The sequence below is a fragment of the Panicum hallii genome, chromosome 2 (assembly GCF_002211085.1).
Source record: "Panicum hallii strain FIL2 chromosome 2, PHallii_v3.1, whole genome shotgun sequence".
Taxonomy (NCBI): Eukaryota; Viridiplantae; Streptophyta; class Magnoliopsida; order Poales; family Poaceae; genus Panicum; species Panicum hallii.
Genome location: NC_038043.1, coordinates 44,304,236 through 44,317,803, shown reverse-complemented (window position 1 = coordinate 44,317,803; position 13,568 = coordinate 44,304,236). Strand labels below are relative to the sequence as shown.

Sequence of the window (13,568 nt, the reverse complement as noted above, 5' to 3'; positions counted from 1 at the left end):
CTCCACATAAGTTGAACACTTCCACTTTAAAACTTAAAAATGATGATTGACTTCACATGGTATGGTTGGCAAGTTTGATAATCTAAATGCGCATTTTAAAAATTTAGGGACCGAGATAACACCCCAAGCCAAGTTGAAAGACCGGTAGTGCATTTTTGCTCTTTAAAAAAGATAATAAGCTGCTTAAATAAAGCCTTCATTAATCATGGCGATATGGTGCTTCCGATAAAGAATCAGTATGGTGCGGTTTTCCGCCGGCGCCGGGCACCTTCCTGGGATGTTGAATTCTCCAGGCTGGGATGGCCGTGTCGTGTGCTGTGGACTAGTGTTTTGAGTGGAACTATCCTTGTTGCTGCCTACTGTAATCCGAGAGGCACCGGAGGAAATCTCGCACGCACTGATCATTCACCTCATCACTTCCGAGCACTTCGGCGATCTCCTGGACCTTTGCCCCCAACTCGTCGCCTTCCTCCTCCACCATGACCCTCCTCAGCGCAGCTGCAACGTCTTCCGCCGTGAACGAGCCGTCGTCCTCATCGCGCGCCACCTCGACGGCGATCTTCTTCTCCACCAGATGCCGGGCGTTGAGGCCCTGGTCGAACAGAAGCGGCAGCAGCACCAGCCTGACGCCGCGCGCGAGGCCCTCCATGACGGAGTTCAAGCCAGCGTGCGTCAAGAACCCCCCGACGGATCCGTGAGCCAAGAACCTGACCTGAGGCACCCAGCCGCCGCAAACGAGTCCCTGTCCCTTGCCGTTGACCCGCTCCTCTAAGCCTTCCGGCAACCCGCCGGCGCCGTTTCCGGCGTCGGAGTCCGCCGGCGCCCTGTGTGCCCAGAGGAACGGCATGCCGGATGCCTCCAGGCCGAGCGCTATTGCCTCCTGCTGTGCGCCGGTCAGCTTGGCTTCGCTGCCGAAGGCCACGTACACGACGGAGCGCGGCGCCTGTGTGTCCAGCCACTTCAACGCTGCCTCGTGGCCGGCGGCGTCTTGTGTTGGTGGCGGAGGGAACAGCCCAAGCGGGAGCACCGGCTTCTGGTAGAGCTCGCCGAGCAGCTGCAGCCACTCCGGCTCGAACTCCCTGCTGCTCCGGACGCCCACGATCTGGCTCCCCTCGACGGACTTGGCGATCCGGTAGCCCTCCGACACCTCGGAGTCGTCCGGGATCATGCCCGGCTTGAACATCGCGCGCAGCTCGTGGGCGCGGTACGCGACGGTGGTCGGGAAAGCCACGTAGTCGGGGACGGAGGTGAGCTGCTCCAGCTTCGTCTTGGCGTGCTCCCCGAGGCCCATGAGCGCCGCCGGGGGCCCGAAGAAGCCGAGCGCCGCGGCGCTGAACATGCTCAGGAACGCGCACGGCACGCCGTGCCTCGCCGCGGCCGCGGGCGCCTAGTACGCCGCGTAGTCGATGAGGACCCAGTCGGGCCTCGACGCCTGCAGGATGTCCGACAGCTTGGCGGAGAATGCGGCGTCGAAGGCTCGGCGCAGGCACGGGCGCAGGTCGTCGGAGGGGAGGTCGATGGTCGCCTCGGCGTCCTCCGGCAGGCGCTTGACACGCGGCAGGTGGACGTCCCCGACGCGGACAAGGCCCTCGAGATCCGGAGGGATGGCGATGAGCCGGCGGATGTTTCTCGGCGTGGAGAGGAGGGTTACCCGGTGGCCTTGCAGAGCTATGCGCCTCGCGAGCTCCGTGAAGGGGAGGATGTGGCCGAAGGCCAGCCATGGCACCATCACGAAGTGCATGCTGCCGCTGGTGGTGTCCATGGCGATGAGAAGCAGAGTTTCTTTCAAAAAAGAAGAAGATTGTAGGAGATGCAAGCAGAGTTCTTTCAAGTCGAAGTAAAGGCTTCGATTTGAGCAATGAAAAGCGGAGTTTTCTCGAGAAGTTTGATGTCGAGAAAGTGTTGTCTTTAAAGTTTCATGATCAGGTAGATCCGCAATCAAACGGTATGGCTGCTGGCAGGGCCGTGGATGATGACCTGATGAGGATCCATTTTGACCCAGCGGACCAATCACCGTTCCGCTGCTGTAACATTGCGAATAGATTAACAAGTAGCTGTTGTCTTGCAGCCCCCGTTTCATCTCCGATCTAGATCACTTCTTTTCTAAGACCTGGTTTAGATCATGGCCACTGGTGCTTGACTTTTGCGTTGTTTAATTTGTCGGATGCTCGGTCGCACTTGGATGACTGCTGCACGGCTACAACGCACATTGAGATTGACGTTCGCTTTGCGTGAGACGTTTTTTCTCACCGCATCAACACCTAGATTTTTTTTTCTTGCTAACATTTGTCTTCTTCTCCACCTTTGACGATCTAGAGCGAGCATGCTTAGAGTTAGGGTTTTGGGAGAGGGTTTGTTAAGCAAGCTCCAGTGAGCTTTGCTGAGGTTAGGATTAAGATTTAGAGTGGTTCATCAAGTTTTTATAGGAGAACTGAGGGCTGAGGAATTGAAGCCTGCAGCATAAAGGATGCTCAGTGATGACCATGTTGCTTCTTAGAATTTACTTACTTATATACTGGGCTAGCCAGTTGTTACTTTCTGCGCTGAGGCTCATATGAATATGCAATTTACATATGATTTGCAGGAAATTCTTTTCAAGGAAACCTGCAGGGTATTATATAGTGTGCATGTGGAAGTCACATCACCGCTACATCATCAACCCAACCCATACGCACCTTTTTTTAGATACATTGTGTCAGCTCCTCAGCTTCTTCTGGCAAGTACAATGGGTATCTCCAATGCGGATAATCTAGGAATGCAAGTTATATTTATTTTAGATTATTGGATTGATCTAAAAATTTGATAAAATAAATTATGATGTCATTATGCCTAATTAATGTAGGAGGAGAAATGAATTAGGATGACATGCCATCGTAATTATTTAGTTGATCCATAAAACATCTTTAGATAGCCACTTGCCTCCTAATATAACCTCTCCTGCTCCTTAGATGAGGTCCGCACAATTTAATGTTGCATATTGTATTGCCCCCAATGCGTAGAATCGGAAGTTGAATCTACTGAAAGAACTTAAATGTTTAGAAAATAAGAAAATATCCATATTAAATATAATTTTGTTGCATTAGGTCTATGCAACACAAAGGTTCAGGTGAATTCAAAAGGTCAGATATAGAGTTTAAGAGATAAAAATGCTTCTAAAGTATTAAGGAAAAAATTTTGATGTTTGCACCCCTTATTCAGGGCCATCGCACCTAGTTAAGTACGTGAAATATAATAGCTTTTCATTGAAACACAATATATATTCTAAGACTTGCAGGAAATAAAGAGCGCTCGTCTGTACGTATTTTTGTGAACTTATCGGCCGTTGTCTCTATTCTTTTTCGGAATTTGTATTCTCTTTCTTTGCGATGGGATGTACGCTAATAGGCCTTAAAAGTACAGGACTAGTTCTCATTTTGGGCCTCAGAGGGTCAGAGCATTGGACTAACATCTGCAATTAGGGCCTAAGTGAAATTAGGATAATCGGGGGCTTGCCACGTCGGACGCTGTTCCACACCCTTCGCTTCCTTCTTCCCACCGCTTTGCTCTGTTTTGCCTTTGCTTTGCTTCGCTTCCTTGCTTTTATTGTCACGCGCCCATCCCCAACCCAAAACCCTAGCCGCCGCCGCCGCCGCCTGCTGAGGACATGTCTCCACTGCTTGGGGACGCAAGCCTTGGGTGACACTCGTTGGACAAAGCCTCTTCAGCACGTGCTGCTCTCTCCGCCGCGCCGGCATGGAGGAGAGGCCATAGATCGCCGGAACTCGCCTCCGCCGCCGCCGGACGCGGCGGCGGAGAAGGATGAGGGCTCCCAGGGTCTGCAGCTCCCGGAGGACATCCGCTGGGAGCGGCTCGACAAGGCGCGCTTCTTCGTCCTGGGAGCCGGGCTCTTCTCCGCCGTCTCGGCCGCGCTCTACCCCGCCGTCGTCCTCAAGACGCGTCTCCAGGTCGCCCCGGTGGCGGCAACGGGGGCGGCAGCGCTCCCTCCCTCGGCTTTCGGCGCGGCCGCCGCCATCCTGCGCCGGGAGGGGGCCCTCGCCTTCTACCGCGGCTTCGCCACCTCCCTCGCCGGCACCGTCCCGGCGCGCGCGCTCTACATGGGCGCGCTCGAGGCCACGCGCTCCGCCGTCGGCCCCGTCGCGCTCAGCCTCGGCGCACCAGAGCCCGCTGCGTCAGCGGCTGCCGGCGCGGCCGCGGGCCTCGCCGCCGCGGTTGCTGCGCAGATCGTGTGGACACCCGTCGACGTGATCAGCCAGCGCCTCATGGTTCAGGGCAACCCCTGCCCCGCCTCCCGCTACCGTGGCGGCGTCGACGCCTTCCGCAAGATTGTAGGTTCGGACGGCCTGCGCGGCCTGTACCGTGGCTTCGGCATGTCCATCCTAACCTATGCCCCCTCCAATGCCGTGTGGTGGGCAACTTACTCACTGTCACAGAAGATAATTTGGAGTGGGATTGGCTGCTACTTGTGTGAGTATGGTGTTGGTGTTCAAGAAATTGATCTTGGCAATGGGGATTCTTCACTGCAGCCGGGTTGCAAGACTGTTATGGTAGTGCAGGGAGTGAGTGCTGCAATGGCTGGCGGTGCGTCAGCGCTTGTGACCATGCCACTGGACACCATCAAGACCAGGATGCAGGTCATGGATGGGGATGGTGAGCCAATTACTGTGGGGAGGACGGTGCGGAGGCTGATCAAGGAAGGCGGGTGGGCTGCTTGTTACAGGGGGCTTGGCCCAAGGTGGGCATCCATGTCATTGTCTGCCACCACCATGATCACCACCTATGAGTTCCTCAAGCGGCTCTCGGACAAGGGCCAGGAGAGCGGCCTTGCATGATGTTTGATGACAAGTATAGACAACAGTAATCAGGTGCTTTTGCTTTGTTTCTTTAGTTCATTTCCAACACTCAATATGTTATGTGTTGAAAAAAATGGTGATCAAATGTCTGTAGATATCTTTGTTTGTTCCTCTAATCAAGTTTCCAAATCAGTCCAATTCACGTTGCTTATACATTATTGTTCTCTTGTTTTGTTGTTCTAGTTGCATTTCCTTGCATTATTCAGCAAATTGGTGGGTATGTCTTGATCCGATCCATGCTTACTCAAGGCTTTGTTTGTGCTGAACCGTTAATATTTTAAATACATTTGTTGGCAAGTGCCTTTAGACTGCCGTGGTCTGGCCACTAACAATGTTGTCCATATTCCTTCTTAATAGGGCAGTATTGTGTTTATTTAGAATGTCTGTAGTGTCATTGTGAAGATGGCACCTGGTAGTGAACAAATATATAATAGATGTGATTATATGCGTGGCAGAAATACATCTGATTCTAGTATAATGGTATGTGCTTTAGCAGTTTAAATTATTGACATGTTTCAAACCAGACATCGCAAAAGATTCCATTTACCAATCCATGCCACCAAATGCCAGAAGGGCTTCATGTCAATTGAATATGCATGATGGACATATAGTCTTGTGTACATTAGCCTATGGATACCTTTTCAGCTTGCAAGAATGCAAGTGATATCTATATGATATACAAGTGTTCTTATACACGGGAGTGTTCTGAAAATCGTTCTTCTTGTCAGTTTTCTTATTCAGCCTTTTTTTGAGTTTGCCCTTGGAGAAGGTGGACAAATTAGCTAGCAGGCTGAAGAGTATTTTCTTCAAATAAGCAAAGATTGTTGATAATGTTTCAACTAACTCCACTATGCAAATGTCTTACTTTGATCGAAAATTACTTGTAACCCTGTCACACCAATAATTGTCTAAACTATTTTGTCTGTGATAATGATTTGCTTTTTATCCATTGTTTATGCTATCATTCTCTCGAGGCCGGATAGGTTGAAGTTTGGTAGTCTTCTTTCCGATTGTTTTGTTTCTGTTGCTAAGAGTGCCAGGTATGGTCTTCTTTCCGATTGTTTAGTTTTGGATAAGACATCCTCTTGATCTATACTCTCCTTTAAACTCAAGTCATTGTCGCAGACTTCTGAACTTTATTATAATTTATATTGCAACTGATTCAATTTCATGCCCGTGCATGAGTTTGAGAGAGAAATGGATGCATCAGCTGCTGCTAAATCTTATGAAGTTTCAGGAAACAGAAAATTACATGTTATATATCAACAGTGCCGACAGAAGCTATGCTGAACCTTTATGCATCATCTTTCAAACGTCAGTGGTTTGCATGCCATCGTCCAATCAAGTAGTAGTTGACTCTAACTTGGTTCCCAAATACTAGCCTTACTGAACAATGCAAAAATTTCAAAAGGAGGGAGGAATTAGTGCTCGAATTTGAAACGGATGGAAATCTCATACCGAGTAATGCTCAAACTAATGACAATGACTGCAGTGGACAGCAAATCATGACAAGGAGGAATCACGGAGCTACTTTACTTAGCACTTGGTGAAGATTAGCCTCCCCAAGTCCTAAAGTGATTCGCTTGATTCGGTTGATTAGGACAGGAAATGCCAGTACTTAGCATGTAGGTGGCTTAATGGTATATTTTTATAGCCATTTTGGCCATGTTGGATGGCGAAAGCTCACTACCGCAAGTCCTCAAGGTAGTGTTGCCCAAGCGAGCAGCAAGACTTGCATCCGTCCTGTCCATCCAAAATGCCCCTTCCTTTCTTCTCTTCTCTGGATCAAAGTGGACGCTACGACACATTGGCATACCATTGGGTTTGCTACAGTTTTTCTCTGACCCGTGTATGGGAAGACCACTGAACAAAGAATGTAGTAGTACTAGCTAGAAACCACAAGATGCTGGTTTCTTATCAGCACTTTTGATCTGCACCGTTGATTGCGTCAATCCAACGGCCAGCAGCTTTCTTCTCACGAAGTGCTGCTGTGCTTGTTCGCTTCCTATGCACAAAGAGCCTGCGAAGGAGGCTTGAAAATAAAAGACTCGATATGCTGGAGAGGACAACAACTACAACTTCCTTCAGCTTTTTCAAAAAAAAAAACGAATACCAACTCGTGTTCACTAGCGTCACAATCAAGCCGTCGTCAGTGGTTTTGAGTTGGGGCAGACCAATTACAATTTATATCCGAATTTCTAACCACCCAGTACCAACTTGTGTTTCATGATTGTGATGTCCGGAATGGCTTGTGTACAAGACGATGGCAACAGCAAAATGGTGCGCAGAAGCAAGCCAACAATAATGCCATCTCTATCTAGTCTAGATGGAACATAGCATGTTAGTAGTATTAAATGTATAATTGAAGATCAATGAACTACCCACGATAATGGAAAGACACCTTTGGTAGCCAGAAAGTGAAGGCGTACATTATTATTTTTTTACTAGGCTAAACCACCCTTTTGACCTGAATGAGTTGCTCAAACAAACATCCTGTCCAAACTGAAGACCAAACCGTAAAAAATTGAACGAAAAATCAAAAATTGCGGCGGCCCTAGGTTAGTACAAACATCGAACGAAGCTCGAAATACACGGACAAGTGTTAGTGCCAGATGTACAAGCATGGACCGTCGTCAGCTCAACTGAAGGGAGCAGTTTTCTGTGCTGTTCTGATGGTGAGGGGGCTTCTCAGAGGTACTGTTCGTGTATCCTCGCTCGGTTCTCTTCCCACCATAGCCTGGCATGCATCTCGCTGAACTTCTCCCGGCTGCAACAAAAGGATATGCAAGTGATCATGCATCTGGTGCGGAGAGACAAGTAATAGTAGAATTGTATTTCAGTGAAGGCTTAGGTGTGCCTTCTGATCTCCAGCCTAGTTAGTACATCCTCGTCAGTTTGCTGACTAGAAGTTACTCTGGTTCGACATTGCAAGTTTAGAGAAAAATAATGGGTGAGCAGTGAAGCAGAACAGAACACAAACCTGAACCGAACTCGACGAAGTTCCCTGATGCCACCAGGCAAAGCCCGAATGGTGATATATACACCAGGCTCATCTTCCTCGACCCACTCCCTCTCCTGGTCGCTTGCATTGCTGATGGAAACCGAGAGCTCACCAGACCTGTCAACATCTTCAGGAGACGAGCTTGTCCTCATTGATGCATCCATAGACGAGGTTTCTGTCTTGGCTCCACTGATACTCGACAACTTTGGTGTCGATGCCAACCCCATTGAATCGCAGAATTGGTGTCCATGATGGTGGTGGTGGCCATTACAGTAGCGGTTCGAGTGATGCTCAAGAGAATCTGAAGAGTAGCCCATGGCTCCACCACCTGACATTGGTCTGTGGAAGGTGTGCGGCAGTCGCTCCTTGTCCAGTGGCGGGGTTACCGGACTATCTTCCTTGGAGCTCTATAGAAAGAAACAAATGTCATGGAGCAATGTATCAGCCATAACACAAAATATATCTGATATCTGTAGTTATTTAGATAGATAGAAGGGATAAATTGCGTGGCATCCTCACCTCATCTTCAGATTTTGGAGTAGTGGGGAGAGGGACAGTTTGATTAAATCTCTGGACATTGTAAAGCTCCATAACTTTGTCATAATTTTCAGCCCACCACCTTTGTGCTTGCCATTTGTTGAACATCTCACGGCTATCATACAGCATCACATGCAAAAAAAAAAAGAAGAAGAAAAGAAATGAGAAATTGACATGGTTACATATACATCTTCAAAGAACTTCTATGGAAACAGATAAGCAAGCATGTTCATCCATATCTGAAACTGATGCTCTCCCATGCATCAGTTTGCATACCTCTTAGATACTTAGATCTTAATGTATGCCTCAAAACCAGTTGTAAGTTGCAGATCTATATTTTATTCAAACGGACATACCAAGAGAAAGTACTGCAGAACCCTAGGTTCAACCAATATAGTGAACAATCAATCAACTTCTCCTATCAATGTTAAATACATTATAGATGGAGAGCTAAATACAGTTCTCAAATCTTTACAATGATAACTTAGATGACTAAAATCTCCCTATAAGTTGGAGGACAACCTATGAAGCATTAGCTGATAGGAGATAAAGCAATTCAGATTTGCACCACTAATTACTGTGGATCCCATGCCTTACAGTTGCAACGTAACCCTGCAATCCACTGGGAATAGACAGTTTTGGTAGAGTGCATCCCATAGAACATTGGCTGTTAAAACCAACCTTACCAAACATAGCCAGTGATTCACGGACTTCCGCATCTTATGTCCCTCCCCTCAGATCTAGAACCAATATACTAAATAAGACACCTGCACTCATCTTAAGATCCAGCTCGTATTCGTTTTGTGAAATAATGTTATATAACTAAAATCCTAGTGGGGACCAGTGAGCATAGCTGGCCATGAGGAACTCCTCCCAAGAACCTTGTTAAAAAAGTACTACTACACTCATAGACAAATCTTATAAAACAACCATTATAAACTCAATCTGAACACTACAAATTTACAGTGAGCACGTTCTTACATGCAGACTTTCTTTTGTAGTCTCCAGACTAAGTTTGCAATAGTGATTTGCAAGATCTTTTAACAATGGTAGCACCATTACTTGGAATAGGATGTCCCTCCATATAGGGAAAACGTTGCCAAACAGCATCCAGGTTGGATACTTGGATGGAAAACGTTGCCAAACTGCATCCAGGTTGGATACTTGGATGGTTCGTGTAGTCATCTAGTAACCTGTTGTGGAGGGACCCAAACTACCTATCAATAAGGCCACTAAACAATACCAACACTCTCTCTGTAACAAAAGGCCAAAGGGAAGAGAGAGGGTAGCAGCACTTAACACTTGTCTGTTCTACCGCTCTCTTCCAATTTAGCTTCTTGATTATACAGTAGAAATGTTGGCTGTGGGCCTCTCATGCCTCCATCCGCTTGATAGTGTTACTAGCTCTTCCTAGACCTGAAGCAACATCTCCAGTACAACAAATGTATATGATATGGACAGGCTAGAGCATCACAAATGCACAAGCTGGACTTGGCCCCACAGTGTACTAGAAGCAGTAGTAAATTCAGAACTCCTTTCCACGGTGGGCAGCTGACATGATCCTTTAACCTCTTCAATGCAGGCTTCAAATTCTAAATCTACTGACCCTAGAACATGCTTGCCGACATGTATGGACTTGGGCCTGGCTGCAGCACGTGAGGAGTTAAATGGAGCTCCCTGTCATAAGTTGACAATGAGTGGAGTAATGTGATTGTATTTAACAATGCACCAGGTTGTCCCTCTTGCACACTTACCATATAGTAAAATCCTGATTATACAAGGGATTTATTATGTGGCAAGTATACAACGGCAAAACCAGTTTAATAAGCCACACGGTGCACACAGATTAGCATGGCTGCATGGGGTACTTACGGGGTAAACTAATGGGGTTGCATAGGACTAGGAGTGAGCGGTGTAGTGTAGAGTACATGCCTGTACTAATTTTAAGGTGCCGAATCTGTTCATTGCCATTCCAAGGGCACGGCATGCTTTACATCCATCCTGAAATCCAATCTGGATTCCACTCGGCTAAGGAGGGCATATTATGTCTGGCAGGAAGTTTAAATTTCCATCCCTTGTAGGTTTAATTGGAATTCCAACGATTGCTTGAAAGCTTTTGAGTCACATTGAACTAGAAAAAAAACAGAAGAAACAGGGTGCTAAAATGGAGCAGGAGAAGTCAACCATTTTAATCGAAATTTTCAGATGTGCAGGCCAACCAAGAAGGCAGGCCAACCAAGAAGGCCCAAGATTTTAACAATCGTACTGTGCAATTCTCAAGGAACTGTAGCGATTCTACTATTTCTAACCAGCAAACGAAGGACATTACTGCCTGGAGTTTGATTCGCACCATCCACCACAGATCAACTTCTCAGTTTTTAGGAACAGGCGAACAGATGACAGTTTGTCTCATTTATATGGAAATGTTTTACCAAAATTACCACCAACATTGCGCTATTCACGTGTAGCATGACACCAAAATTTGAATAAGTTTGCTCAAAAGACAAAGTAGATAGAATCTCTTGTGATCAAGTAATCGACTTGCAAAATAGAAATGGAAGTTCATCCCAAGTAGGTGGTGAAGGAGCGCACCTGAATCGAATGCGTTTGAGGTCGTTGCCACCTTGCGCCAGTGAGACGAAGGTGATGAGCACGCCAGGCTCCACCTGCGCCACCCACTCCTTCGCGTCGTCCTCCTTGCCGCCGCCTTCTGATGCAATCTCGTCGTCCTCCTCGTCGCCGGCAGGGAAATCCGTGCGCACGCTCATGGACGGCGTGGCATCCCCACTTGACAGGGCGGCGCCTCCGCTGCGCAATCGCGGAGTCGAGGCCGCCGAGCTCCCGGCGCGACGGTAGGCGTAGTGGAAGCGGTCGGAGGCCGAGCCGGCGTCGGAGCCCCCGAAGGCGCTGCCGCCCCGATGGTGGTACGGGTGGTGGCGACGCGAGGCCGCCGCCGAGGAGCCCGCGCAGGGCTTGCAGTGACGGTACGCGCCCGACGCCTTCAGCGCCATGTCCTTGATCTGAACCCAAGAAAAGGTCCGGTCAGTTCACACGCCTGAAAGCCCTTCACGATCCGAGTCTACAGCCTCGAGCCGAGGCACGAAATACTGAAAGCTTCAAACTTCGATAGAAATTCGCAACGGGTGGCAAATCCCAAGAACTCGAAGGCCCACGTTCGATTCGAGAAGCTCAATTTCGATAACTTTGCGCCGATTCCCATGTTCCAAGCTCATCAACGAAGGTACATTCGAAGGGGCTAACTCCAGACCGGAACGCCAGCAAACGAGGAAACGAAATCGAGATTCGAAGGCGTCCACTCCCAACAAGGCAAACAACAAACACTGTGCCGTGAAGGCGAGAACGCACCTGGGCGGTGAGCGCCTTGATGGCATGGCGCGTGCTGGGCGTCGACGCGCCGCCGCCGATGGCGCCGCCGACGCCATCAACGACGTCCTCGTCCTCCGGCGGCTCGTGCAGCGGCGGCCCGCCGGCGGCGAACTGCTGCTTGGAGCACGCGATGCACGTGAGCATCCCTCCCCCAGGGTCGGGCGCGTCGTCGGTGCGTGCCTGCCCCTACGCGCCGCCGAGGTCGGGTGAGCCGGACGCGCGGCGGCAGTGACCGCAGCGGACTCAGCAGAAAAACTGAGAGCCCGGGCCGAGGGGCGGCGGCGCGCTTTATACCCGCGGCGCCGGCGCGTGTCACGGTGGGCGGGCCTCGGGCGCGCACACGAGGACGAGGCCGGCCGGGCCTGGCTCCTCACCACCTCTGATCTCGAGCTCGGGGTAGCGGCATTAATTGCGGGCTAGGATCTGGCGTTAATGACAGGGAGGGGGCGCGAGGGGCGAGTGCGGGTTTTATTTATTGGCGGCGCCAAGGCTGCTGCGCCTTGAATGATCGATGCAAAGTTCACTGACACCCCCTGCCGCCGGGCCCCGCGCCGCAGCCCGTGTGGTGCTGTGGGCTGCGCCTGTCAGCCGGAACGGAAGGCCTTTCTCACTCGCGCAGCGTGCAGGTGCTCCTGCGGTCCTGCTGCCGTGGTCCGTGGGGTTTCCTGCAAAAAGTGAAGGGGAAAGTTCAAATCCGCCGTGATTGGACTGTTCGAGTGACTGGCGTCAAGTTTTCCAAGAATTCGTAAACAAACCGTTCGAGAGATGCTGAGGTGGTACGTACTACACCACTACTGTTCATTTCGGTAAATGTTGTGGATCACTAGTCACTACTGGTTCTCTGCGGTCACCTTGTTGCAAGCAGTCTTGCCGTCGATCGGGCCAGACCACACCAGGAGCAACCTGGGCGGTGGCCGTCCCGGCCATGGCGGCGCCGGCCGCAGATGCCCCCAGGCCTTTTTGGCTTTCTTTTGTCACGTTTCCCTGCGTGGCGCGCCCACCGCCTGTGCTCATCCATCCACTGTGGCCGCCGGCCGCGGAACGCGCCACCGAAGCAAAGCCGAACGAGTGACGTCGCCATCGCCAGCCCACTCGTCATCCACCCGAAGGCGGGCGCGGGGTGCCCATGAACGAATCATGCCCGCTCATCATCATGGCATCGGCAGCCCCCCCCCCCCCCCGGCGGAAACCAATGATCGGCGTAGGCGAGGCCCGGAGCATCCGCGTGGCCACGCCCACGGAGGCCAAAGCCAAACAGCCGGCGCTCGCATCGCATCGCACGCCGGCCGCCGTCCCGCGGTGGCCCTGCCTGCCGTCTCTCTTCGGGCGAGGAAAGGCGCACGCTGAGGCGGTGTGGGAACCGTACGCCACCCGCGCGCATGAGCGAGCGGTCGACGGCACATGCGCGAGGGGGCCGGGCCGCTGGTGGTGGTGGTGGCGGCATCGGTCGGCCGGAGCCGGCGGGGGTGGTGGGGCTCGTGCTGTCCCCCAACCAACTTAATGCCCCACACCTTTTCCCCGTCGTGGAGCTGCTAATCGCGCAACTGCTCCGCTAATCCTTTTTCGTCTTTAGTTAACGCGGCTCTGTCCGCGTCCCGGCGCGCATCATGATTAGGAGGTTGATTGGTGATGGATGATTTGCCGAGGAGGCGAGAGAGGGTTCATCAGAGATAAGCAGGCCGCGATGAGAGGCTCACCCGGCCCATCCCCCCTTCGCGCGGCGCGCTGTCGCCTCTTGACTGTTCTTTCTCGTTCTGGGCTCTGCACAGGGACGACCACGGTCTGGACTGGAC

At 50.7% G+C, this 13,568-nt stretch overlaps 2 protein-coding genes and 1 pseudogene across 2 annotated transcripts; 1 reads left to right on the top strand and 2 right to left on the bottom strand.

Moving 5' to 3' along the window:
• Positions 1 to 212: 212 nt before the first annotated feature.
• On the bottom strand, positions 213 to 1,856 carry LOC112883123 (annotated as a pseudogene).
• Positions 1,857 to 2,948: 1,092 nt separating this feature from the next.
• On the top strand, positions 2,949 to 5,134 carry LOC112881105 (solute carrier family 25 member 44-like). The gene is made up of 2 exons (XM_025945808.1): positions 2,949 to 2,953; positions 3,476 to 5,134. Exons 1-2 carry the CDS (start codon positions 2,949 to 2,951, stop codon positions 4,827 to 4,829), a joined length of 1,359 nt encoding a protein of 452 aa, XP_025801593.1. The 3' UTR covers positions 4,830 to 5,134.
• Positions 5,135 to 7,237: 2,103 nt separating this feature from the next.
• Positions 7,238 to 12,217, bottom strand: LOC112879476 (protein Brevis radix-like 1). The gene is made up of 5 exons (XM_025943735.1): positions 11,755 to 12,217; positions 10,981 to 11,408; positions 8,371 to 8,503; positions 7,831 to 8,258; positions 7,238 to 7,617 (listed from the first exon to the last, which is right to left on the bottom strand). Exons 1-5 carry the CDS (start codon positions 11,917 to 11,919, stop codon positions 7,539 to 7,541), a joined length of 1,233 nt encoding a protein of 410 aa, XP_025799520.1. The 5' UTR covers positions 11,920 to 12,217; the 3' UTR covers positions 7,238 to 7,538.
• Between the last annotated feature and the right edge of the window lie 1,351 nt (positions 12,218 to 13,568).

Excerpts from the sequence above, each read along its gene's own strand:
- LOC112879476 (XM_025943735.1), bottom strand. The coding sequence starts at position 11,919 with ATGCTCACGTGCATCGCGTGCTCCAAGCAGCAGTTCGCCGCCGGCGGG. Across the intron at positions 11,409-11,754 it reads TCAAGGCGCTCACCGCCCAG|ATCAAGGACATGGCGCTGAA; the intron begins GTGCGTTCTCGC and ends TCTTGGGTTCAG. Across the intron at positions 8,259-8,370 it reads CTCCAAAATCTGAAGATGAG|AGCTCCAAGGAAGATAGTCC; the intron begins GTGAGGATGCCA and ends TTCTTTCTATAG.